This window comes from Salarias fasciatus, chromosome 16, assembly GCF_902148845.1.
Source record: "Salarias fasciatus chromosome 16, fSalaFa1.1, whole genome shotgun sequence".
In the NCBI taxonomy this organism is placed as follows: Eukaryota; Metazoa; Chordata; class Actinopteri; order Blenniiformes; family Blenniidae; genus Salarias; species Salarias fasciatus.
In genome coordinates, this window is record NC_043760.1 from 9,304,866 (window position 1) to 9,329,235 (window position 24,370).

The 24,370-nt window shown below is 43.0% G+C and overlaps 1 protein-coding gene across 1 annotated transcript; it reads left to right on the forward strand.

Moving 5' to 3' along the window:
• The first annotated feature begins 15,863 nt into the window (after positions 1-15,863).
• Positions 15,864-24,175, forward strand: steap3 (STEAP family member 3, metalloreductase). The gene is made up of 6 exons (XM_030111364.1): positions 15,864-16,003; positions 18,707-19,198; positions 20,949-21,276; positions 22,728-22,927; positions 23,010-23,174; positions 23,441-24,175. Exons 2-6 carry the CDS (start codon positions 18,731-18,733, stop codon positions 23,705-23,707), a joined length of 1,428 nt encoding a protein of 475 aa, XP_029967224.1. The 5' UTR covers positions 15,864-16,003; positions 18,707-18,730; the 3' UTR covers positions 23,708-24,175.
• The last annotated feature ends 195 nt before the right edge of the window (positions 24,176-24,370 follow it).

Here is a 24,370-nt window from a genome sequence, read left to right on the forward strand (position 1 = left end):
CCAGCGACTCTACTTCCTCAGGAAGCTGCGGAAGTCTGGGCTGGGGAGCCCGGTCCTGAAAAGCTTCTACCGATTGTGCGGTGGAGAGCGTCCTCAGCACCTGCATCACCGTGTGGCATGGCAGCTGCACTGCTACTGAGAAGAAGACTCTGCAGAGGGTGGTGAAGGCTGCACAAAGAACTGTTGGGAGCAGCTTGCCCACCATCTCGGACCTCTACTCTTCACGTTGCAGGGGGAGGGCTCTTCGCATCTTCAAAGACACCACTCATCCGGCACACAGCCTGTTTCAGCCCCTTCCCTCAGGAAGGCGGCTGAGGAGCAGAGCAGAACCACCAGACTCAGGAACAGCTTCTTTCCTGAAGCTGTTAGACTGCTGAACTCCAGTCGTGCTCTCTAGGCTCCTACTCCGCACTAGAGAGACACTGCTTTCACTTAGCACTGGACACTTTGCACACCAGGTTACTGCTCTTGTAACACTGTCTGCAAATACTTTTATTATTTATTTTTTATTTTATTTTATTTGTATCCTTATTATTATTAGTATCCCTTGAGTTACTCCTAGAGTTAGGCTTCTGACCCAGGACCTTCACTACGCTGTGAAATATGAATGCAAAATTACGAGATTGAGTTGTTTATGCGAAGATTGCTAAGAGGAACTACTTACTAAATATGGCGTCTGGGCGTAGTGATTTCAAAAGGAAAAGTAGTTCCCAGTATTTGCTTCAGTGTCGTAATGCTACAATATTATTTGTTGGTGTTCCACAGCATAGTTAATGTGCGGACTACAACGTGTCCACCAAAGTATTTGGGGGTTGTTGGATTTTGTATTTGATGAGTTTGATGAGGGGGAACAAAAATACCATTCACTTCCATTGTGTCCGTCCCGAAAACCTTCCCCGACTCGCCTCAGAATAAACAACAGCTCGCCCTCACAAAAAAAGTAAGTACGCTGTTCAAAATGACTAAGGAATTGCGCTAAATGGGCCAATTTGCCAAAATGTTGAAGTATCCCTTTAAAAGGTACATGGAAAATCTTGACTCAATTGATAGGAAATAAGTATGTTTCCACAGATCTTCCCAACTACAACCCCAAAACACTTTGGTGGACACGTTAAAATCCGCACATTTGTACACATAGCAATTGACTTTAGAAGACAAGATAAAACAACACATCACAGCACTTCCACACTTCCACACCAGAGGGGGCGCTGTGTGGTTGAGTTGAAGTAGAAAGTGGAGAAGAGCAGTCAGTGTATCTGGAGTTGGAGTTATTAAAATATTGAAAACTGGATAACCCACACACAGCCATAACGACGGAGATCCTCCACCAGTCAGATTCATGTGTTCATTCAGACTTTTCCATACCTGTTCTGTGTAACTCGGCTTCAGGTTTCCAGATGATTTCTAGCAGTCTGGGATGATGAACAACCGCTTCCTCGTACCGGACGATCTTTTGTTGGAGCACAGAGGAGATTTCCTCAGCAGCAGCAGTCAGAATCCGGGTGGTCAAGTCTCTCACAGAGTCCAGGGAATTTCCACCATCAGCAGCAGACTCCTCAACATCCACCTCCTCCTCTTTAATATGTGGAGCTTCATGTTCCTCCTGCTTCAGGCATACTACAGTATTTACAATTATCTCCAATATAACTAAATAAATGACTCTCAGGGTCTACATCATTTAAATCATACAAATTTTCTTCACTGGAACCCGTGAGGATTTGACTTCCAACCATCTCAGTCATTGTCACCTTTATAATGTCTATAACCTATCCTTCAGGAAGCAAACCCCCACACATTCGTTCTTCTACATTCGACCCGTACCTTTAGTCCTTGACCTTTCCATGCCGATTCCAAGAGTCCAGTAATGTCTTAACACTTGCCACTAGTTCATCTTCATTTTCTCTCGTCCTCCTCTTCCCAGCGCCTGCTGTCTGCCAACCTGCTGCCTTTAATATAGTCTCAAAGTCTGGTTTGGCAGCTGGGAAATCCGCTGTAACGCCGTACGCTCGTACACCCTCAGCTGCGGCTTGTGGGTTATCACACAACTTGAATTGCCCATCCTTCTCAAATACTTTCAGTTTAGCAGGATACACGATTCTTGACTTTATGTTCTTTTGTAGGAGTTGTTTTCTTATCTTTCCGCATTGTCTGCATTCCTTATAAACTCGGTCAGTGAAGTCATCCTCGAAATAAATCCTCTTGTCTTTGATCTTCAGGTCCTTTGTTTCCCATGCCGCCTGTAACACCCGCTGTTTCATCTTCTCACTCTAAAAGCGGACTATTATTGACCTGAGCCGATGTTCTGTCCCCTTTCTTTTTCCCAATCCTGTGCGCTGCTGTTATGCTGTTTTCTTCGAGGCTGATGCGCAGTACATCCCGAATAATCTCTTTGACAAACTCCACCACATCACCGCTCTCCGTTAAATTCTCACAAACAGAATGTATTCTCAGATTGCACTTGCGGGAATGGGATTCCATTTGCTCACATCTTTCTTCCAATTGTTTCTGAAGACACATGCTGTGCAGTAGCGCATTTATCACTGTGTTTTGACAATTCTCACTTTCCGCGATTCTTAACTCAGCTGCATCCAATCTTGTGCTCAAATGTCCAAAGCTCTCATGCAACTCACCCACTTCTTGTTTTATTCCCTCAAGGTTTTTGCCAGTTTCAGCACGGAACTCTTTAATTTCACGTAGTGTTTCAGCAAGGCTCAAGTTGTGTTCTCCTTCTGATTCAGAATGATCATCAGCTGTGCGCACGCCACTGCTGCCGGTTCCTGCACGTCCTCGTCCTTTGACCATTTCCAAATGTTTTTAGTTTAACTCACGTCCGGAGTATTCAGTTCAACTCACTGTCAATTGTTAACGTTGGTATTCAGTTTATTAACCTAAATTCAGCAAAAGTTTGTTGCGAGGTACACTCTCCCGTGTACCGGCTGCTGCCATCTTGATGACGTCATGTGACATGCGAGTGAGAGTAGAAGCGTAGAAGTAGAAGAGTAGAAGCGACATTCCTTTTCTGCCTGGTGGAAAAACCTCCACACATCTCCTAGCTATAGATCCTCCGTCATTGTATCAGCGGCTCTCTGACCCCTGAAGGTCTCATTAAACCCCATGTTTAGGTTTTATCAGTGCTGGAGTCTCTGACAGCAGGTATGCATTGCAGGGGAGCAAAAACTGTTTTCTATGAAAGATTGAGAGTGAAAAGTTAAATTACAATTCAAAAATGTAAAACAAGAAAGACACAAATCTCTCTTGTAAATGAGACCCTGGGTCTCAATAGGATAACCTGTATAAATAAAGGTTAAAAAAAAAAAAAAAAAAAAAAAAATAATAATAATAATAATAATAATAACAAAACCCATTGGGTTAGTTTTGATTTTTTTATTCAGAATTTTCAAAATTTCTCAAAAAAAACCACAAATGAAAAAAACAAAAATCATGAAGAACAGTATTAACAGAACATCTTTATAATTTGAACTGACTTCCAGAAATAGCTCTTCCACAGATTCTTTAATGAGCTCATCAGTGAATTCTCTTGTGGATCAATAAATGACTGTTCTGACGGAAACTTTTCCCGCATGTTTCACAAAGATATGGCTTCTCACCTGAATGAATTCTCTTGTGGATCAATAAACTACTGCTCTGACAGAAACTTTTCCCACATGTTTCACAAAGATATGGCTTCTCACCTGAATGAATTCTCACGTGGGTCAAGAAATAACTCTGTGTACAGAAACTTTTCCCACATGTTTCACAAAGATATGGCTTCTCACCTGAATGAATTCTCATGTGGGTCAAGAAATAACTCCGTGTACGGAAACTTTTCCCACATGTTTCACAAAGATATGGCTTCTCATCAGAGTGAATTCTCTTGTGGATCAATAAATGACTTCTCTGACGGAAACTTTTCCCACATGTTTCACAAGGATATGGCTTCTCACCTGAATGAATTCTCATGTGGCTCAACAAATCACTGCTCCAACGGAAACTTTTCCCACATGTTTCACAAGGATATGGCTTCTCACCTGAGTGAATTCTCATGTGGCTCAACAAACTACTGCGGTCACTGAAACTTTTCCCACATGTTTCACAAGTATATGGCTTCTCACCTGTGTGAGTTCTCTTGTGGATCAACACATAACTCTTTGTACTGAAAGTTTTGCCACACGTTTCACAGACATTCTCGGTGACCGGCCTGACCTTTTGATTTAGCTTCTTTTTCTTACGGACAGATTCACCACATGTTTCGTCACATTCAGCTCGCTTCTTTGAAACAGGAAAGTCAAGCTGTTCTTTCTCACGGTGGACTTCAGAGTCCTGAGAGAGGACCTGCTCAGGTTCTGGTACATCTTGTGGTTCAGTCAGGTCACTTTGCTGTTGAAGAGAAGGAACCTCAAAGTTTTCACTTTCGGACTTCAGAATAAGCTGCTCTGCCTTCTGGCTGGTACCCAGACCCTCATGCTCCTCAGTCTGTGGAGGTTCTGGTTCCTCCTGGTCCTCTGTAACCTGTACAAGTCCTGGTTCTTCTTCTTCCTCTTTAATCATTGGAAGTGGTGGTTCTTCCTGCCCTCGACAGTGGCTTGCTTCCTGTTCAAAGAGCTGCTCCTTCCTGTGGCCATCGTGCTGATGGAGCTCTGCAGGGACAAACAATGAACAAGATAAAAAGATCAGTTACATTTCTTAAACAGTTCCATCTTAAACTAGAATTTGGCACTCAGAGAGTGCAGACCTCCGCCACAGGTCAAATTAGCCACCAACAACAATAAGAACACCATATGTAATAATAAAGCAACATTGTGATCGGGGGTGTGATTGGAGCGGAGCGCTGCAGCGTGCAGCGTGCGGCGTGCAGCGTGCAGTGCGGCGCGCACATGCCGCACAGGCCCCCTGTTGGCGGGCCTGCCCAACTATGTCAAAGACTGCCCTATCTCTCAATGATAAAGAATCCTTTAAAAAAATTCCTGGATCCAGACAGTGATCCGGATCATCACCAAAATTGAATGGATTCTAAGTTAGCCCAAGACCACCTTTCCACAAAGTTTCATTGCAATCCGTCCATAACTTTTTCCGTAATGTTGCTAACAGACCAACCAACAAACCAACAAACCGACGTGATTACATAACCTCCTTGGCGGAGGTAAAAATGAAAACAAAACTGGAACTGAAAACTTTTATTCAAATTTCACAAACAGCTTCCAGCTGTTATGTTATTGATTGAAGAGCACCTTTAGCTGCTGAAGGGATTACTATTTCAATAAACTTTTTCTCGTGGCATTTTCATTCATCTTCCCTAATATTCACACAACATTCTGTTAACTGTTTACCACGCAGAGTTGAGGGGACAAATATAGTCATAGTTCCATCAAGCACCTCTGCAGATGGATGAAGGACTTCCCTTCCAACAGACCACAGCATGTGAGACTTTGAGAGCTGGTCTCCTCCAGTACCGTTCTCAACACTGACACCACCCAGAGCGGAGTCCTCACTCAGCTTCAGGCTCACTTTTCACTCATGACTGCACTGAAATTCACGACACAGACCGGAAATGCTGATCTGCTGATGACACAGCCAAGGTCCGATTCATGACCAACAATGGGGAGACCGTCTACAGAGAGGAGGTCCAGGTCCTCACATCCTGGTGTCTGAACAATGACTTGCTCCCAAACACCAGCAGGACCAGGGGGCTTGTCTGTGGCTCTGTTTACATAAAATCAATATTCGGGTTAAGGACAAATTGTATCCCAAAAGAACAAACAACAGCAACAGCAAGGCGGATCCACCAACAGTGCTTCATGATCTTCATTAATACAAGGAGAGAACATGAAGGAGAAGCTGGAAATGTGCCACACACATCTGTTTCCATTTGTTCTGTCCTCCAATGGCTACAAACTGGACATCTGAGCATCAGCCCTGCTGACGGGGAACGCTTATTCACAACACTTGAGCGTGTTACATTTTAACATGTCTGGGTAAAAACAATGACGCGCAGAGCAGTTCCTATTGCTACATCATGCACACAACATTTTTAATGAAGTCATTTGTTTCCTCCACACTTGCTGTGCTGCACCGGCATCTGAGTTTCGCTGTGTCTGTTTACCTTTGTGTGTGTTTTTCCAGTGGATTGGGCGCCAGACGCCGTATCAAACATGCACAGAAAACAAATGAATGATCCTCTCAATGGGGATATTCTGATGTATGTTTATATGATCACATGTCCGGGTTAGAAAAGGAGTAACCCAGGGGTCTAATTTGGGTTTTTAAAAACCAGAATATGAGCATATGTGGGTTTTTGGCAGTGTTTATATGGCCGTGCGTAACCGGGCTATTGCTAATATTCCAGTGATGAAAGGGTCTTTGACTGCATGTACAAATAACTGACTTTAGAAGACAAGATGAAACAACACATCTCAGCTCTTCCACACTTCCATACCAAAGGGGGCGCTGTGTGGTTGAATTGAAGTAGAAAGTGGAGAAGAGGACTCAGTGTATCTGGAGTTGGAGTTATCAGTCTGCTGATTAAAATATTGAAAACTGGATAACTCACACAGTCATAACGACGGAGATCCTCCACCAGTTAGATTCATGTGTTCGTTCAGACTTTTCCATACCTGTTCTGTGTAACTCGGCTTCAGGTTTCCAGATGATTTCTAGCAGTCTGTCATGATGAACAACCGCTTCCTTGTACCGGACGATCTTTTGTTGGAGCAGGGAGGAGATTTCCTCAGCAGCAGCAGTCAGAATCCGGGTGGTCAAGTCTCTCACAGAGTCCAGGGAATTTCCACCATCAGCAGCAGACTCCTCAACATCCACCTCCTCCTCTTTAATGTGTGAAGCTTCGTGTTCCTCCTGCTTCAGACAGGAGATCGTCGTCTGGACGCCAATGTGCTGCTGTGGACTCTCTGGAGGGAAACAAGAGAAAGTCACTGATGTGATGGATGTGAATGTTTTACAGAGATAGATGCACGAGGCAGGACAGGCTACATTTAAATAAAATGCTAAATTCAATAAAACCAATAATAACTGTATGGTTTAAGGAATAACAGCAGAACGTTGTCTGGTTGTTTTTAACATCCAGCAGCAACAAGAAACCTGAGAGGAAGATGGTCACCAGTTAACAGGGAAACCAGTTAATTGGAAACACCGGCTCTGCTCCAGTCTGCACTCACTCCTCCTCAGCTGTGTTAGCTTCTCATCGTTTTTAAAAGAGTCGTTAGCAGGAAGCTCCCAGTGTCATGCAGTCAGACAGGTTTTTTTCTAACTCCAGAGAAACTTGAAAGCATCATAATTCTGAAAGATTTGCTCTTTAAGCCCAGGAAGAGACATTTCAGATCCTGGCAGCCGTGGAAATGTCTCTACTATAAGTAGCATTAGCATGTTAGCTCAGACAAGTCAATAATTCAATTCTTCCATCTGAAAACAAAACAAACTCTGTTTGTTCTGCTTATGGTGCAGATGCTGTGTAATGCTGAAGGTTTCTGCTTGAAAATCACTCCTGTTATTTCACTTTGAACAACAAGTACAGTCTAATTTCAGTCTGTTAGCTTCAAAATAAAAGATACTGATCCTCCACCATTCACAGGTTCATTTAGAATTTTCCATACCTGTTCTGGAGACGTTCGTTTCAGGTTTTGTGCTGATTTCCAGAGATCTGTCCTGTCCATCAGTCTCCTGCTGTTGTTGAAGAATTAATTGATCAACCAGGGTGAGGATTTCTGCAGCGGCAGCAGCTAGTCGGTCCTTAATAAACTCTCTGAAAGTCTGGACTTCAGCCATGTTGGTCAAGAAGATGAGAAATAACTGAAAAATAACAGTTTCAACTGAAAAACAACAAGTTTGAAAAAATGCTAAGTAACGTCTTCTCTGAAGTTCTTTGTTTTGTTTTGTTTTGTTTTGTTTTGTTTTGTTTTGATTTGTTTTGATTTGTTTTGTTTTTGTTACAGTGTCAGCTTTATACCGACACAGACTGGACAGGGGGGAACTGCACGTTGTTGGAAGATATGAAATAGTCATTTAAACAGTTTAATTATTATTTTTTTTACTTTTTAATGAAAGAACTGTGTTTTTCCTTCTTTCTTCTTCTTCTTCTTCTTCTTCTTATTATTATTATTATTATTGCCCATGTAACCCTGTTGAAATGTTAAGATACATTTAAATAATACATCGTTCATGACTGATTGTTTAAAAAAAAATCAGACTGTTAAAAGTCAGACATTTTTGTTTAAAAATAGTTAAATTCATGTTAAAATGTGTTTGTAAAAGAGAATATTGTATTTCATGATGTAAAACAAAAAAAAACATAACATTATTTCATTTTAAAGAAAAAATACTTTTTTTAAAGCCAAGTTGTTTTGGTCATGAGACCTCACATCTCTGAGAGAAGGGGTTGCAAATGGATGCATGCAAGAGGAAAGTGGATGAAAATAGTATTGTTTGGTGAGCTCTATTGCTCATTATGCTGAACTTTTCATTGCTTGTGCTTTGGATTGTCAACCTGACAATCTATCAAGAGACAGGTAATAGTGTGAGTGCCAGTTAATTTCAGCAGGAACTTTATTTCTGTCTGGTTACACACAGAGACTGCCTCGCCGGCGAAGTTCAGGCAATAAGCTAACAGAAATGCTCGGACTGTGTGGATGTGGCTGCTAGTTAACGTTGATTTCATTTTATCCTGTTGTGATCAGACCATTAACCTTTGGGCTCAACAATGTCAAGCCACGACTCAGGCCTGCCACATTAAAAAAACACATATTTAAAAGGGGTTTTTTATTGGTAAAGTAGTTTACAACAGTGAAACATTAAGACTGTGAAACAGAGACACTGATTGTTTGAAATCTCTTTATTGGTGGAGAAAACCTCTGGTTATTAAAGCTCGTGTCCGGAGTTTTGAAAGAGACAGGTTTTTTTAATCCAATGTCTCGAGGTTCCCCCCTCCCTCTGCTTTCATGAGCGACCAAGCCACGCCCCTTTAATTGTGCACGTGAATTATCCGTCGGGTGAAAATGAGAGCCTCCGAGTCCTACAGCATCCTACATGTTTAGCTGTTTACGGTGGATGTTCAGCAGACAGTGGATATATCCGAGGTAAGTGGGGCGGCTGCTGCGGAGCTAACTCACCTCTGCCTGGGCGAGTGCGCGTGCTCTCGTGCACATGTTGATTGACGGCACGACAAGGCGGAAGCTCGAAATCTATTGGCTGACGCTGACCGGCGCTTTTTCAGATAACATGGAGGTCTATGAGACAAAGGCGGGGCTCATATTTTAGTGTGATAAAGTTATTTAAGTGTAAGACATATGGACATTATTTAGCTGTGAGAGATGTGGACAATGACATCAATTTAAAATGTTTTTGTTGCCAATAAAAGGAAAAAAACGACATGATTCAAACATGTTTTATATTGTGTAAGGTTCACAGTCTGCATTTTTTTTTTTTTTTGCTTTGTTTTTGTTGTCTGTCATTTGTTAATTTCTGTAAACACTTCGAATTTCCAATTGTTTTGAACACTTCACTACGGTACAAGCTGCCATAAACGTTACTGGAGAGGAGCAGCAGCGGAGACATGGTGAATGAGAGGAGCGGCCGGAGAGCACTGAAACTGAAGAATGATGAAGCCTGAGACCGAGACCGAGAGCATAGACTGTCGAGAGCGAGATGAGACCAAGACCATAAAAAGGTCGTCTGAAGACCGGTCTCAATCAAAAGACTAGTCTCGAGAGCTACAAGTCTATCGTTAACTTCCTGTTGTCAAGTATAATTGGCAAGCTTTGAACTTCATATTATAGAAGATTATGTCATTTTTCACAATTTATTTTAACCAACATTTCAAAAAATTTTAGATCGTCTTCATTATTTTGACTGAGTCATTAAAATCAGATTTGTTGTCACACCGGGATCAAACTAGTAATGTTATTGAGGCAATGCTGCCGCTAATCACAGATCTGATGCAGCCTATAAGCACTAAAACAGCAGTATAATATAGAAACATTGTGATTGTTCAAAATCTAAAAATGTAATATGAAACTCAATTAGAATAGAAATGTAATTACTGTAAGCCTAAGTCATATCTGGATCATATCTGGAACATTTCTGTGAGATATCCATGTCTGTTCCGTCCACCTTTTCTTTCTTTTCTTCTCCTTTGTTTGAGATGGAAGCAGGTGAGTGGCTATCTTTTGGTTGTTTTTCATTTGTAATAGTTGTGTTTGTTACTCTGCATGCTTGCCTCACAGCGAGAAGATCATGGCTTAAAATATCAAGCAGTCCTTTCTGTGTGGAGTTTGCATGTTCTCCCTGTGTGTGTGTGTGTGTGTGTGTGTGTGTGTGTGTGTGTGTGTGTGTGTGTGTGTGTGTGTGTGTGTGTGTGTGTGTGTGTGTGTGTGTGTGTGTGTGTGTGTGCGTGGGTCTCCTGGGTTGTCTGTATCTGTGTGTTTGACCAGGGTGAGCGGGCGGGGTGTAATAATATGACCTAGTGGAGAAGAAATACAGAGAAGTGGAGGCTTCCAACCATCACTTTACAGACCCAAAGAAGGAATCATGAGAAAAAAATACGACAGTCACAAAGAAGGAGGCACTGGAAACATGAAAGGAAGAGAGACTCATGGGGAAAAGGGAACAACAAGTAACTAGAGGACAGGAATGTTAATCCCCCATCATGAAATGAGTTTGTTTTACTTCTGGATGTTTGATTGGAGTCGTGTTACTTTATTCCTGTTTACATTTTCACGACTAAGAGTTCTCCATATTGGAACAGATGTTTTCGCCGTCTTTGATTGGCTATTTATACTGCACACAACACAGACAGCGTCAGGTTCACTCTCGAATTTTAGTGCTGCCTTTGGTCTGTCAATGACCGAAATAGGTCAACCTTTTCATGCCGTCACATCGCATTTCATTCAGAAAGGTGTGACGGTGTGTGTGTGTGTGTGTGTGTGTGTGTGTGTGTGTGTGTGTGTGTGTGTGTGTGTGTGTGCGCGCACACACACACACACTCCTGGCGCGCTAATGCCAGGAGGTTTGTTGATTAGCTGTTTTTTTTTTGAGTTGTGGAAATGTCAGTGTCAGAAGATCCTAAAGGTCAGAGGTCAGAGCAGAGGTTTTTCCTGGATGTGTGTGTGTGTGTGTGTGTGTGTGTGTGTGTGTGTGTGTGTGTGTGTGTGTGTGTGTGTGTGCGTTCTTGTATTTCTATCCTTGTCGGGGCCAAATGTCCCCACAAGGATAGCAAAACGTGGAACGACGTGCCTTGTGGGGACCTTTTTCCGGTCCTAAGTAGGAGAAACAGTGTTTTCTTGACCATGTTGTTGTTACTGAAAAAAGTAAAAGTGCAAAAACATTTCTTTAGGGTTAGGCTTTGTTGTGGTGTGGGTTAGGGTTAGGGTAAGGGTCAGGGTTAGGGGCTAGACATGAATGGGAGTCAATGGACGGTCCCCACGAGGATCGAAATACGAGACAGTGTGCGTGCGTGTGTGTGTGTGCCGATGAAGTAAAAATTAATGTTGTGTCCCAATAAGTGTGTGTTGCAGCTCATATTCAAAGAAAGTTGCAGTATTGAGCCAACCGCACTTCATCCAAAAAGTAAATGTCAAAGAGTGAATTACTGAACACCTCTGATTTTACATGATTTATAATGGTTGAGAAACAAAATATTAATAAATGTGGCTTTTTTAATGCTTATCTGTATTTATCAATATTTAATAGTCAGTGAGCACTTCGCTGAAAAATGTAGATGAATATGATAGATTGAAAGGAATCATCCCATTTGTTTCTCAGTGATAACAACGTCAGTTACAATAATATCATAAACTGGGCCGGAGCTGGACGGCACGTCACTTTCATAAATGTGGAAATGTGTCCACCATGAAGCTCCTCACATACTATCACCTGCACGTCAGTATGATCTAAGCCTGTCTGGAATGTATGGAAATGTGTCTCCACGTATGCAGATGATGGTAAATGGTTGGAAAATGTCCTTTTTGTTGGAGAAAAACTTTTAAATTCTAACCAACACTCTGCATCCTTCACTGTTATTGTTCCTGTTGTCACACATGAACAGAAACACAGTTTACTGCAGCCACAGTCCACATTTTAACAGATTAATAGAAGAGAAATAGCAGTTTCAGCTGTTTTAGCTGCGTTACATTTTTACCTATTCTCAGCACATTATCAACTCAACTTTATTTATATAGCACTTTAAAGACTACCACGGCAGAAGCAAAATACCATTCAAGCAGACATAAAAACATAAAATGGCAACAATAAAAAAAAAAAAAACGCAACTATAAAAACAAGTGTAGAGTCTCAAGCTGAGCTAAAAGCCAAGGAACAGAAATTAGTTTAAAGATCAGTTTTAAAAATCAGCAGTGAAGAGGCTTGTCTGGTGTGCTGTGGTAGCTTGTTCCATAACTTGGGGGCGAAGTCAGAATAAGCTCTGTCCCCTCTGAGCTTCAGTTTGGACCTGGGTACCTCCAGGAGGAGCTGATCAGCTGATCTGAGGCGCCAGCGGAAACATTGAGGTGAAGCGAGGTGAAGAGAGGTAAGGTGCGTCGAGAGCATTCAGGTATTTAAAAGCAAATCAAAGAATCTTTAACATGAACTCTGAAGTGCACATGCAGCCACTGGAGGAAAGCCAGAAGGGCAGTTATATTTTCCTTTTCAGGTTTTCCAATGAGCAGTTGAGTGCTCTGAACCAGCTGGGGTCATGTGAGTGAAGACCGGCTGACTCCAACATAAAGTCATGACTACAATCCAGCTGAGATGTAATAAAAACACGAATTACTGTTTCAAAATGCTGACGTGAGAGAATGGGATTCACCTTTGTTATCTTCCTGAGATGGAAGAAGCAAAACTGAACCACTGCGCTTATCTGTGAATCCAGTTTAAAATCAATGTCTATTTTAAAACCCAGGTTCGAAACTGCTGGCTTCACACGTGGAGCCTGGAATCACGTCATTGAGGCAGAGCAACAGAGCTGTCAGTGAGGAGATATCTGTCTCCTTTACCGGGATGTAAACCTGGCACGTAGCAATGAAAACAGATGCTGAGAACCTACAGATCAGAGAAAATATTTGGCAACTACTATATATAGTAAAGTTAGAGCTGTGTTAGCTTCATTTTGAAGGTTGAATGCAGCTGCAGACCAATTTCATTTGATGGACAGTACAAACTCTGTTGATCATAAAGCTTGCAGACGCACTATGTTGAGTCGCAGCAGGGAGAATCTCAAACATGCCTTCATGGAAACATGTAAAAAGTTTTCCTTAAAGAGACATTTGTCCCCTCAGGGTCTCCATAGTGTGGCTGTGTGAAGAGCTTCCAGTCCTCATAGCAGCAACGAACACACACAGACACACACGCAGTAGGGGTAGGACGGAGGAACAGACCTGCAGGACGCCTGACAGCACTGATAACAAATGAAGCTGCAGCTGAATGTGATTTTCTCGTGAGGATCATTAAACATTTCACCTAATCACTCATTTGGCAGCCGAGCATCACTCAGCTGTCAGGGTCACACTGCATGTTTTCAAGATGGAGTGAATTATATCAAGACATCTGTGAAATAAATCAAGCACTCATTACTCAGCTGTCTATCCATCCGAGTGTGTTTGGTGTATGAGTCGGAGTGGGGATCACCGTTGTCTCACGTTACTTTAAATATCTTCATCCGTGTGGAATTGAAGGAGATGATTGGAAGGTTTCAAGCTGTTCCTCTCTCTGCTGCTCAGGTTGAGTAGTTGTCACAGCTTAAAATGTCAAATGGTGCCAACTGCAGGGATCCTCAGAGAAGGAATGAGAGGAAAGGTCACAGCTTCGCTTCAAATAACGCTTAATTGGCTTTTTCACACAGCTTTTGACAGCATGGGAGCCTTGTTTTAATTGCTGTGATTCAGTTACATTTTAAGTATAATTGCATCATAAATGCTTAAACAAGCTACCCTCTGTGTAAAAACAATCCAACATGAGTAAAGTCAACCAAATTGCATTCATTTTCAAGCTCTCCGATTCCATCATATAAACACAACTATTTGAAAGCTTTCATGCCCCAACTCCTTGTCCTCTGGGCACGTGCACCACCGCTGTTATAAACCGTTCTTCTGCACGTGCTCAGTAAGACGGACATCATCAGCGATGTTTTCTTCCGGAGTGTCATGGCTCCCAGTCCATATTCTCCTGACTCGGTAGTCTTAGAGTTGACAGTCAACAATCCAACTTCTTTGTCCGCCATTGTTAAAGTATTGTTCTCTTTGTGCGTGTGTGGTTTCATTGCAAAATCAACCAACAGCGCCTACTAGTGTTCCTGCAACAAAACTACATCATCTTCACTGTTTCTGAAATGAAAACATAAAAAAAAAAAAAAAAAAAAAAAAGTGTTTTCACCTCCATCATTGTGTAACTGAGCCTCAGCACATCTGATTTGAAATGCATCAGTCAACCATCCACAGAGCAGAGCAGGACCAAACAGCAAAAACCGGAAACCAGGAGGAACTGGACAGCAGTGATGTTTGATGCCAGTGATCGACTTTCTGATCCAAAACCACATGAAACCATCAGGGGAACCAAACTGACACCGACACATTGAACGTGTAACCCCGAGTCCCAGGCTTATGTGGTGAGGGGGGGGGGGGGGGGGGAAAGGCATTTTGTCTCATATTACAGCTATTAAGAAGACACAAACACAAAGTGAAATCTGCCTCATCCATAAAGTTGTTCTTTGAACTTTGTTATTTGTGCTGAAATAAATATTTCAGTCTAACATCCATCTTTTAAGCAGCTTCATCCTTTTCAGGGTCGCAGGGGGGCTGGAGCCAATCCCAGATACTTCGAGCAAGGTACACCCTGGACAGGTCACCAGTCTGTCAGGGGGGTGATACATATAGACATAGAACCATTCAAGCTCACATTCACACCTAAGGCCAATTTAGGGTGAACAAATTAACCTGACATGCATGTTTTTGGGCCGCAGGAGGAAGCTGGAGTGCCTGTAGGGAACCCACGCACACATGGGGAGAACATGCAAACTCCACACAGAAAGGCCCAGAGGACAGGCCAGGACTTGAACCCATGTACCTCCTGGAACTGTCTGTCACCACTACAGGCCTCATGAAGACATAGCTGTTCCAGTCCAGCAGCACCCACCCTCTCCACTTCTGCACCGCGCCACTCCCAAATCTCCTGATACTGCATGGTGACAGAACTTTAGATGCTGAGTGAGGTTTCAGCTCTACTGCAGGCAGAGGATGATCCAAACATGACTGTTCATCCATCATGTGAACACATTTCAGCCTCTAACATGATGATCTGAGCTCCAGATCTGTGTGTGTGTGTGTGTGTGTGTGTGTGTGTGTGCGTGCAAGAAAAACATAAATGCTTTGTAATAAAAGAGCGTCACCCAGTGGACACAGATATAGCACACCCTTTTAGTTCATTTTTATGTTTTTTTTATTTATTTATTTTACATTTAAGGTTGAGCACTGAGAAAACCCTGTGTGTGTGTGTGTGTGTGTGTGTGTGTGTGTGTGTGTGTGTGTGTGTGTGTGTGTGTGTGTGTGTGTGTGTGTGTGTTATCAGTACAGTCAGACAGGAGCTCATCGCTTATCTTCACCTGTCATTTGTGGTGGTGCCTTCAGAGACAGTGGGAAATATTTTCAAATGACTGCACGTGCCTTTTCTGCCGCTGCTGCTGCTTTACCTTTGTGGTTTTTTGTTGTTTTGGTGTTTGATGCGCACAAACGTTCACCTGTAATAGAAATCTGCCAGCGTGTTAATCTTTTTCAGCTGGTTCTTAAATAAATGTTCAGTCGACGCGCTCTCCATTGTAAAAGCTGAAATTCCGAGTTTTACGAGCAGCACCTGAAGGCCTCAGTGGGCGGGGCCTGTGGTCATGTAACATGTTGTCCTTTGACAACAGAGTCTGACCACAGGACTTCTTGTCTGCTCAGATCTTCTCAGATCTGCTCAGATCTGCTCATCCTTCTGTGAACTCATCCACTCTCTGCAGTAGGAGGACTCGGTGAGTTATTTTATTTTCTAAAAACACAAATCTATTACAACACGTGTTCGCTGTGAACTCGGATCGTTCTGCCGGCTCTGTTATCACGCTCATCATCAATAGTACGAGTGTAAATGCTGATGTAGCCTTCATCGTGTTCATTGTCACTTCATACCAATATCATAGGCTTAGTAGATCTGGGAACCAAAGTGAGCGGAGGGAGTGTTTCCTCTGCGACCTGCAGAGAAACGAAACTTATCGAGTTGGGACAATGTGAAGAGTGGAGCAGAGGAAAAGACACCTTTCGAAGGGTTCAACGTCAACTTTACATCATTTTATAACAGTGAAATTCAGCTCCTGATAAACAACCTCCAGGAGATACACACAACATTCTGTCTCAAAACACACGCTAGAAACAGAACAAAATAGTCCTGTAAATTATTATCTGACAGATAATTGATTAGGGGAAACTTGAGGAAAGTTCAAATTTCGATGAACTCTCCCCACTTTTTTTTCTATTGTAATTAGTGCTGTCATACGGTCAAAAAAGTAATCTAATTAATTACAGGATTTGTAATTAATTAATCTAATTAATCGCATTTTAATCTCACATCTGTTTTAGGTCCCCAAGTGAAGAATTCGAAATCTAGGACGTTACAGAATTGTAGTGCATGACTCATCAAATGAGTACACTGAGAAGAGGTTTGAAATCTACATTTTTGTGAATGATGACTGAAAGCTCAGTCAGGACGTCTTGTCCAAAATAAATTCTAAGCCCAATCAGGCAATTTAAATAACACTTTCAGTGTGTTCCATTAAAGAAATTAAAAAGAAGAAAAAGTTAAAGTACCTCCCAGCAAACCAGTTCGGCCTGGTGCACTATTCAAAAATGCAGCACAAATATTGATGAAAAAAAATTCTGAAATAAAATAAAGCTGAGTCTCAAATATCCACTGAAGCAAACTAAATTCAAAATAAATACTGAAGCTAACTCAATACAGCTATTCAAAATGAATACTACAAGTATAACATGTCTATAAATAAGACAATTTCATTCACATTGAACTGTCACTCAAGTGTGCTATGATAATCTTAGATTAATTTTTTAGTGCACTAATTTGAGGTGTAATTAATTAATCTAATTAATGCATTAAAGTGACAGCCCTAATTTTAATTGATCTTTTCAATTTTGTCTTAAATTGGACGGTAGCTGGCAATAGTTGGGGAGTAGATTGTTATCCAGTTTCCCCCCCTGCGTCTCTTAAATGGGTTTATTACAAAGTAAGAGAATAGAGGTCTTTCATGAATCCCAAAGAAAAAATTATTTTTCTTTATTAATTATTGGGTGACCTCCACCACCAAGCCTATTAGATGAAACACTAAACATCAACGTTTTCCTCTGACTTCCTGTTCACCAGGTTAGGCTTATCTGTTATATCCATGTCACAATGTATTCATTCATATCAGATGAATCCTGCGATTCTCAGTCGTTTAGACAAGTGATCTAATTTCACTTCATTAATCACCATCAAATCCATAGAGACAGAAGTACAGAAATCGGACGCAAGAAAATGGAAAAAATGACTGGGAGGTCGACAAACTGCTGGAAAAAGCACATGTTGCGGATCAAATGAAAAGAAACGGATATGAACTGTGAGACATTGTAAAGTATAACCATGATACTCATCAATGTTATCCGAGTGTGGCAGAATGGCCCACCTTCTGCCCACTGAGTTCCGGAGGCTGGAATCGGTTATCTATTTACACATGGATTGTGGTCCACAGCCTATCCCCGGTGGAACCCTTCCTCCCGGTGCGCTCTGGTGTGGTTTGAGGTTGGGTGGTTGTTCAGACGCCGTTCCGGATCATTTCTCCTCTGTGACGGCGCTAAGCGGTCGGTCAGACAGCTGGAGATCCGCGGCCTGAATGTGGCACGGCCCGTGCGTAATGCGCCCGTGCGTAACGCATGGGCCGTGATCTCTGCTGCGCTGAGCCTTCTATTCATCTACCTCCAATGCACCGGGCAGGCGGTACACCACCGGGCCCTGGTTCTGACATCTGTTGCTTTAGTCTCAGCTCAGCTGGTTCCACCCGTCCTCCCGTGTCGACCTGTTTCTGGTCTGCTCGGCTGTGATGGGCGGATTCGGGATTACGCAGAATGAAGCTGTATAGCTTCTGATTCGATTACCAGCCTAATAAGATACGATTATGAATGCGCTGCTCCCACACAGTATCTGCTTTAAATGATGTTTCTTTCTCTTTTTGCCAGTTGGTTGACTTTAGAATTAGAGTTTAGTTTAAGGTCATTCTGTTTCGTACTGATTGCTCTTTGGGCAGCTGGACCTCAGCCTAAGGAGGCCCTTGGAACTGTGCAATGTGTATGTGTGTTTACTGATTTTATAATTGTTGGTAACAAAGTTTTTTGTTTTTTTTTTTGGAGAACTTTAGTGACCTTTGTATTTGATTTCCTGGTTGTGACGATCCCTACGGTCGGTGTTGTTTAATTGTATAAACAAATTACCAAAATTTGACCCTGACTGTCATGCCACACACATCACATGTTCAGCCCCAGTCTGGAAGGTTCATTATCTTTTTATAATGTGTCAGTTACACAAGTAGGGAATTCCTTGTGTCCCTTTAGAGTTGTTGAGTTCAGGTGCAGTGAACTCGACTGAATCCCAGTGCTCAATAAAACTGTCTTCTTCATCTTCTTGTTTGTGGCAGACCTCCTCCTCTCAGCGGACCGCCATGCAGATTGCTCTGATCGACAGTTCTGGTCCGGAGCCCGTGCCTCTGAACACAACGGGTCCGCTCATTGGGATCATCGGCTCAGGAGACTACTCCCGCTCGCTGGCGCTCCGCCTGGTGCTGTCGGGGTACCGGGTGATGGTGGGCAGCCGCTGCCCCGATCGCGTGGTCAGCAGTCTGTTCCCCGACGGGGTGGAGATCTGCTCGCAGGCGGAGATGGCGGCCGCCGTGGACGGGATGGTCTTTGTGGCGGTGTATCCGGAGTACTACCCCACCCTGACGGGGCTGAGGGAGCAGCTGGCCGGGAAGGTGCTGATCGACGTGAGCAATGCCGCCCAGCTGAGGGCGGAAGGCCAGTCCAACGCCGAGAGGCTGGCAGAGATCTTCCCTCGGAGCAAGGTGGTGAAGGCTTTCAACGTGGTGTCAGCCTGGGCCCTGCAGGCCGGAGCCCAGGACGGCAGCAGACAGGTGAGCGGCCCAGGAGCTCATGTTCACCAACAACAGTTTCAAGTGTTTTATCAAACTTGGTCGATTGTCTGTGTCCTCCCATTGTTCATTTTTATGGTGCATTGTTCTGTGCACGTGTCATTTCATTACAAAAACAAACAGCAACCAGGAGTGACTCTACATCATTTTCAGTGTTTGTGCCATTTCCATGGAAACCCTACTAAAGGTTGCTGCATAAAATGTGAAGCATTCTGCAAGGAAAACACAAAAACTTGAGACATTGTTGTGTCAATGAGGCCTTAACCTTTGCTTGGAAAAATAGAATGAATCCTGAATTCTCTGTGTAAAGTTTCCCTTCCAAAGAAATCACAGCAAATCGGTCAAAACTAATTTGAAACCCGGTTTCTATTAAATTTGGTGGAATGAAAACTTGTGTTCTGAAGTGAGAGGCAGCATGCAGAAGACGTACATGCTACTGGTTCAACTATTCAACATTTCTTTTCTCTGAGAGGTCTTGATTAATAAACTAAAGACTTTAAACACTGGAACCTTCAACTGTTAGATAAAAGCTCTTATGAAACGTTATCTGCTGTGCAGTAAAACTAGCATAAAACATTTATTTCCATATGACTTGAAGGCTTCATGGAGCTAGAGAATCACGTGTATCATTTTTAATTTAGCTGAAGTAGAGCTGAAAAGTGCATTTTATGATCCAGTGGCTTCCTTCCTTCCTTCCAACTGACCTTGACTTCCTATGGTGGAGACCTATGTAGACATATAACACCCAGATTAAAAAAGCAAAAGGTATAGACAAAATATATCACCCAACATAGATTAAAAATCAAAAAGAGAACAAAGGAAAGAAGATTTTAAAATGGAAATTACCCTGAAAATACCTTGAAAATGTGCACCACATAAAGTCCTCCTGAAATAAAATGGGACAAATATAACAAAGTGAGCTTTACTGTCAGTTGTTGCTGCACCAGCAAAACACACCGTAGAATCAAATCAGTCTTGCACCGTCTCACATTTTGTAAATATGTACTTCACTTAAAAACTAAAGAATTCAAAAATAAAGTTAGGAAATGGAAATACACTTAAAATACCACCCACTGCCACAGAAGACAAAACACCCATAATGAGCAATATATATTGGATAAAGTGAAGGAAAAAGTTTTTTTGATGAGTAGACGTCTTTCTATGGTCTGTATAAGTCAAGAACACAAAATTAGAAGGTTCACGCTGTTGTGATTCTCGTCTGAGAAAAGATCGACTTTGCTTATTCTGCTCAGATCAAACAGAGTGAATCAGAAACATGTTTGAAGATTCTTCATTTGAAGTGGAATCACACTGATTTCAACAGCAGAAGCTGTGCTCACCTGACAATTTGCCGTTTATTGTAATCTGTCTTCTACATCGTGTCTAAAACCAAGATAAAAAAAAAATGCATTGAGTCTTACTGGATAAACACATGAGAAATGAAGTTCTTGTTGTGAAACAGAAACATCTTTAGTTTTCTTTCATGTGAGTTCTGAGGTCTCGTCACCTTCAGTGGATGATCCCAGCTCAGTGCCGTTTTCACACAGCGCAGATTTGTTCTGATTGAAGTGTAAATGTGGACGTTTGTTCTTTTGCGTTTTGTGTGCAGATGCTTTTCTGATCTCTGCTCCCGTTGTGTGTGAGTGCAGTGAGCTCAGGCCTAATTTTGACTGAGCAGAACTAGTAGGTTTGAATGAATGCTGAGCCGTGCGATGTCTCCTCCTCCCTCCAGGTCCTGGTCTGCAGCGACCATCAGGACTCCAAGTCCTCGGTCCTGCAGCTGGCCCGGCAGCTGGGCTTCATCCCCGTGGACCAGGGTGGTCTGCGCGCCTCTAAACAGATAGAGGAGGCTCCTCTCATCCTCTTCCCGTCATGGGGGGGCCCCATCTTAACCACCTTCCTCATCTTCCTCTTCTTCTACTTCTACATCTTCCTGAGGAGCGTCCTGCTGCCGTACCTGGATCACGGAGCCAACACCTTCAGCCAGCTGCCTCTGATCATCGTCAACCAGACGCTGCCCGTCGTGGCGCTGGTGACGCTGGCTCTGGTTTATTTACCTGGTATGAAGCAAAGAGATAAACCACATTTCAGACTGGATGAATTTAAAGCACTGTTGTTGCTCTGATTGTAAAATACTGCTTTGCTATTGGAAGTGACAGTTTTCTGGGTCAGAAGAGAAACAGAAGACTGATCAGCTGATATCCTCTAACAGCTCATTCAGATCTGCTTTCACACGTAATCAGCAAGTCATTCTCTCCCAACACTGCTTATTAAAGCTTGCTGAACTCCAATGATCATTGGAAAGGAAGCAGCTGGATCATAAAATGCACTCTTCAGCCCTGCGTCAGCTAAATTAAAAGTCTGCACATGACTATAGCTCCACCACGGCGCGTTCGAATCATCTGGAAATAAATGGTTTATGTTCGTTTTACTGCACAGCAGATAACGTTTCATAAGAACTTTTATCTCCCGGTGAAAGGTTCTAATGTTTAAAGTCTGCTGTTCGTTCATCAAGACCTCGCAGGGTGCTCCTGCACGCTGCCTCTCACTTCTGCTGACAAATGTTGAGTTTCCAAGGTCACTTCTTGGTGAGATTAAATCCACATAAATCCAAGTCTCAGAGTAAAAAATGCAGAGATTTCATTGATTTACCTTGAGTAAATTTTTGCTTTGACAGGTGCACAGAAAATACTGAAGAGTTATGATAAAAGAGCTAAAACTGATAAAACCACCAAGAAACAGACTGTGAAAGGCCAAGTATCTTAATAAAATAAAAAAAGAACTAGGAAAGCTGAAGTTAAGTTAAAGTTAATACGGCTTAAAAAAGTGAAAACCAATTTTTAAAATAAGACTGCTACAGAGGAATCACTACAGCAGCAAAGCAGAACGTGTAATAAACTGTCTATTGTTAATCTGAATTATAGTTATGAAATGCCATAAATGTACCAGAGGCTACTGCTTTCTGAATATAAAGCAGTTTGTGCTTTACGAGCTGCGTTACCCGCATTTTAAAGGTTAAACGTGTTTTGTGGCTGCAGATGAATTTTACTGGATCAAGTGTTGCTTAGCTTTGAGTTGATGTGTGTGTTTTAAAGCACGTGAAAAATCCAGGACCGCAGCAGTAGAATGTGATTAAAACCCTGATGTGTGTGTGTGTGTGTGTATGTGTGTGTGTGTGTGTGTGTGTGTGTGTGTGTGTGTTCTTGTATTTCTATCCTTGTTGGGGCCAAATGTCCCCACAAGGATAGCAAAACGTGGAACGACGTGCCTTGTGGGGACCTTTTTCCGGTCCTAAGTAGGAGAAACAGTGTTTTCTTGACCATTTTGTTGTTACTGAAAAAAGTAAAAGTGCAAAAACATTTCTTTAGGGTTAGGCTTTGTTGTGGTGTGGGTTAGGGTTAGGGTAAGGGTCAGGGTTAGGGGCTAGACATGAATGGGAGTCAATGGACGGTCCCCACAAGGATAGAAATACAAGACTGTGTGTGTGTGTGTGTGTGTGTGTCTGTCTCAGGCCTGCTGGCCGCTGTGCTGCAGCTCTACAGAGAAACCAAGTACCAGAGGTTTCCAGGCTGGCTGGATCGCTGGCTGTGCAGCAGGAAGCAGCTGGGGCTGCTCAGCTTCCTGGCCGCTCTGCTGCACGCCATCTATAGCATGTGTCTGACGCTGAGGAAGGCAGCGCACTACAACCTCCTGAACGAAGCCTACCAGCAGGTGAGCTCCACGCCGTGTGGACGGACGTGTCCCGGCGGCTGAGTCCGTCCTCGTGACTCCTCCTCCTCCTCCTCCTCCTCAGGTGCACGCCGGCTTGGAAGACTCGAGGGTGGAGTCGCAGGTGTGGAGGTCTGACCTGTACCTGACCTGTGGGATTCTCGGATTCGGAGTCCTCGCCCTGCTGGCCATCACCTCCCTGCCGTCTGTGGGAAACACCCTCAACTGGAGGGAGTTCACCTTCGTTCAGGTTCGTAGCACGCCATCCTCACTGAATCCACACATGATGTGGCTCATTTTAAAGATCTCACGCTGATCTCTGTGAGGAGGCCGTCTTCACCCTCTCCCTCTGATCAATAGGCCCAACAGGCACACAGTGAATTAAGCTTTAGCCTTGCTCTTCTTCTTCTCTTTCCTTTTTTCTGGACTATTTTAAGGATTTGACTGATCTCAGCGAGCTGCTGTGAATTCTCCCTGTGTGTGACAGAAGCTCTGCTTCTCTCTCTGTGTCTCCAGTCCGGCCTGGGTTACGCTGCCCTGACGCTCTCCACTATGCACACCCTGTTCTTCGGCTGGAACTTCGCCTTCCTCCCACGTTCCTACCCCTACCACATGCCCCCGGTGTTCCTGCTGGCCCTCATACTGCCCTGCGTGGTCCTGACCGGACGCTTCCTCCTGGCTCTGCCCTGCTTCTCGTTGAAGCTGACAATGATCCGCCGAGGCTGGGAGAGCCCAAGCAAGCTCTGTGAGGCCGAGGCAGCTCAAAACTTCGATAACGTGTAGAGCTGGAATTGTCGAGGAGAAGAAAGTGCTCTCTGTGAGAGCCCGGCACTTTTCATCACTGACTCCTTCCTCCATCCTTCTGCGTCGAAGCTTTGGATTCCACAAGTTCTGCCTTGTGAACATCAGGAAGAAACCAGAATTACCTCTTTACATTGCTCATGGAGAGAAAGATGAAGACATTTCCTCATTTTAAATTGAAGACACACACACACACGGATCAGGAATACTTCACAGTCAGTTATTGATTTTAAAGTGTTTGATGTGAAATGGCTACATTAGCCTTGCTTTAATTATATTGTTTGTATGTTGAGTCCGTAAAATAATAAGCTGTCACAGTAATGAGATGAGGGGTCTGTGTGCTCGAGGTCTGTTGACAACAATGATCTGCATGAAATGATACAGTGTCCACGTGATAACACACGTGTAAAACATATCACTGACCTAATAAAAGATACAACACAGAAGTTATCACATAAGCTGTGAGGAGCCAGCTGATGAATGTCTCTTAGTCTGAGCTGATTTTTACCTGTTTTTTTATATATGTTAAGTTAATCAAGAACAACACAAATGTTTTAAGACATCAATCCGATTGCATGTTAAAAATGAATTGATTAGCTTGAACTCCAAACCTGTGGAGGATCAGGGTGATAGTGTTTTCTACCA

Bases quoted from the DNA above. Each gene is read 5' to 3' on its own strand.
- steap3 (XM_030111364.1), top strand. From the start codon at position 18,731: ATGCAGATTGCTCTGATCGACAGTTCTGGTCCGGAGCCCGTGCCTCTG. The intron at 19,199-20,948 runs GTGAGCGGCCCA...TCCTCCCTCCAG, and splicing joins CCCAGGACGGCAGCAGACAG to GTCCTGGTCTGCAGCGACCA. The intron at 21,277-22,727 runs GTATGAAGCAAA...TGTCTGTCTCAG, and splicing joins GGCTCTGGTTTATTTACCTG to GCCTGCTGGCCGCTGTGCTG.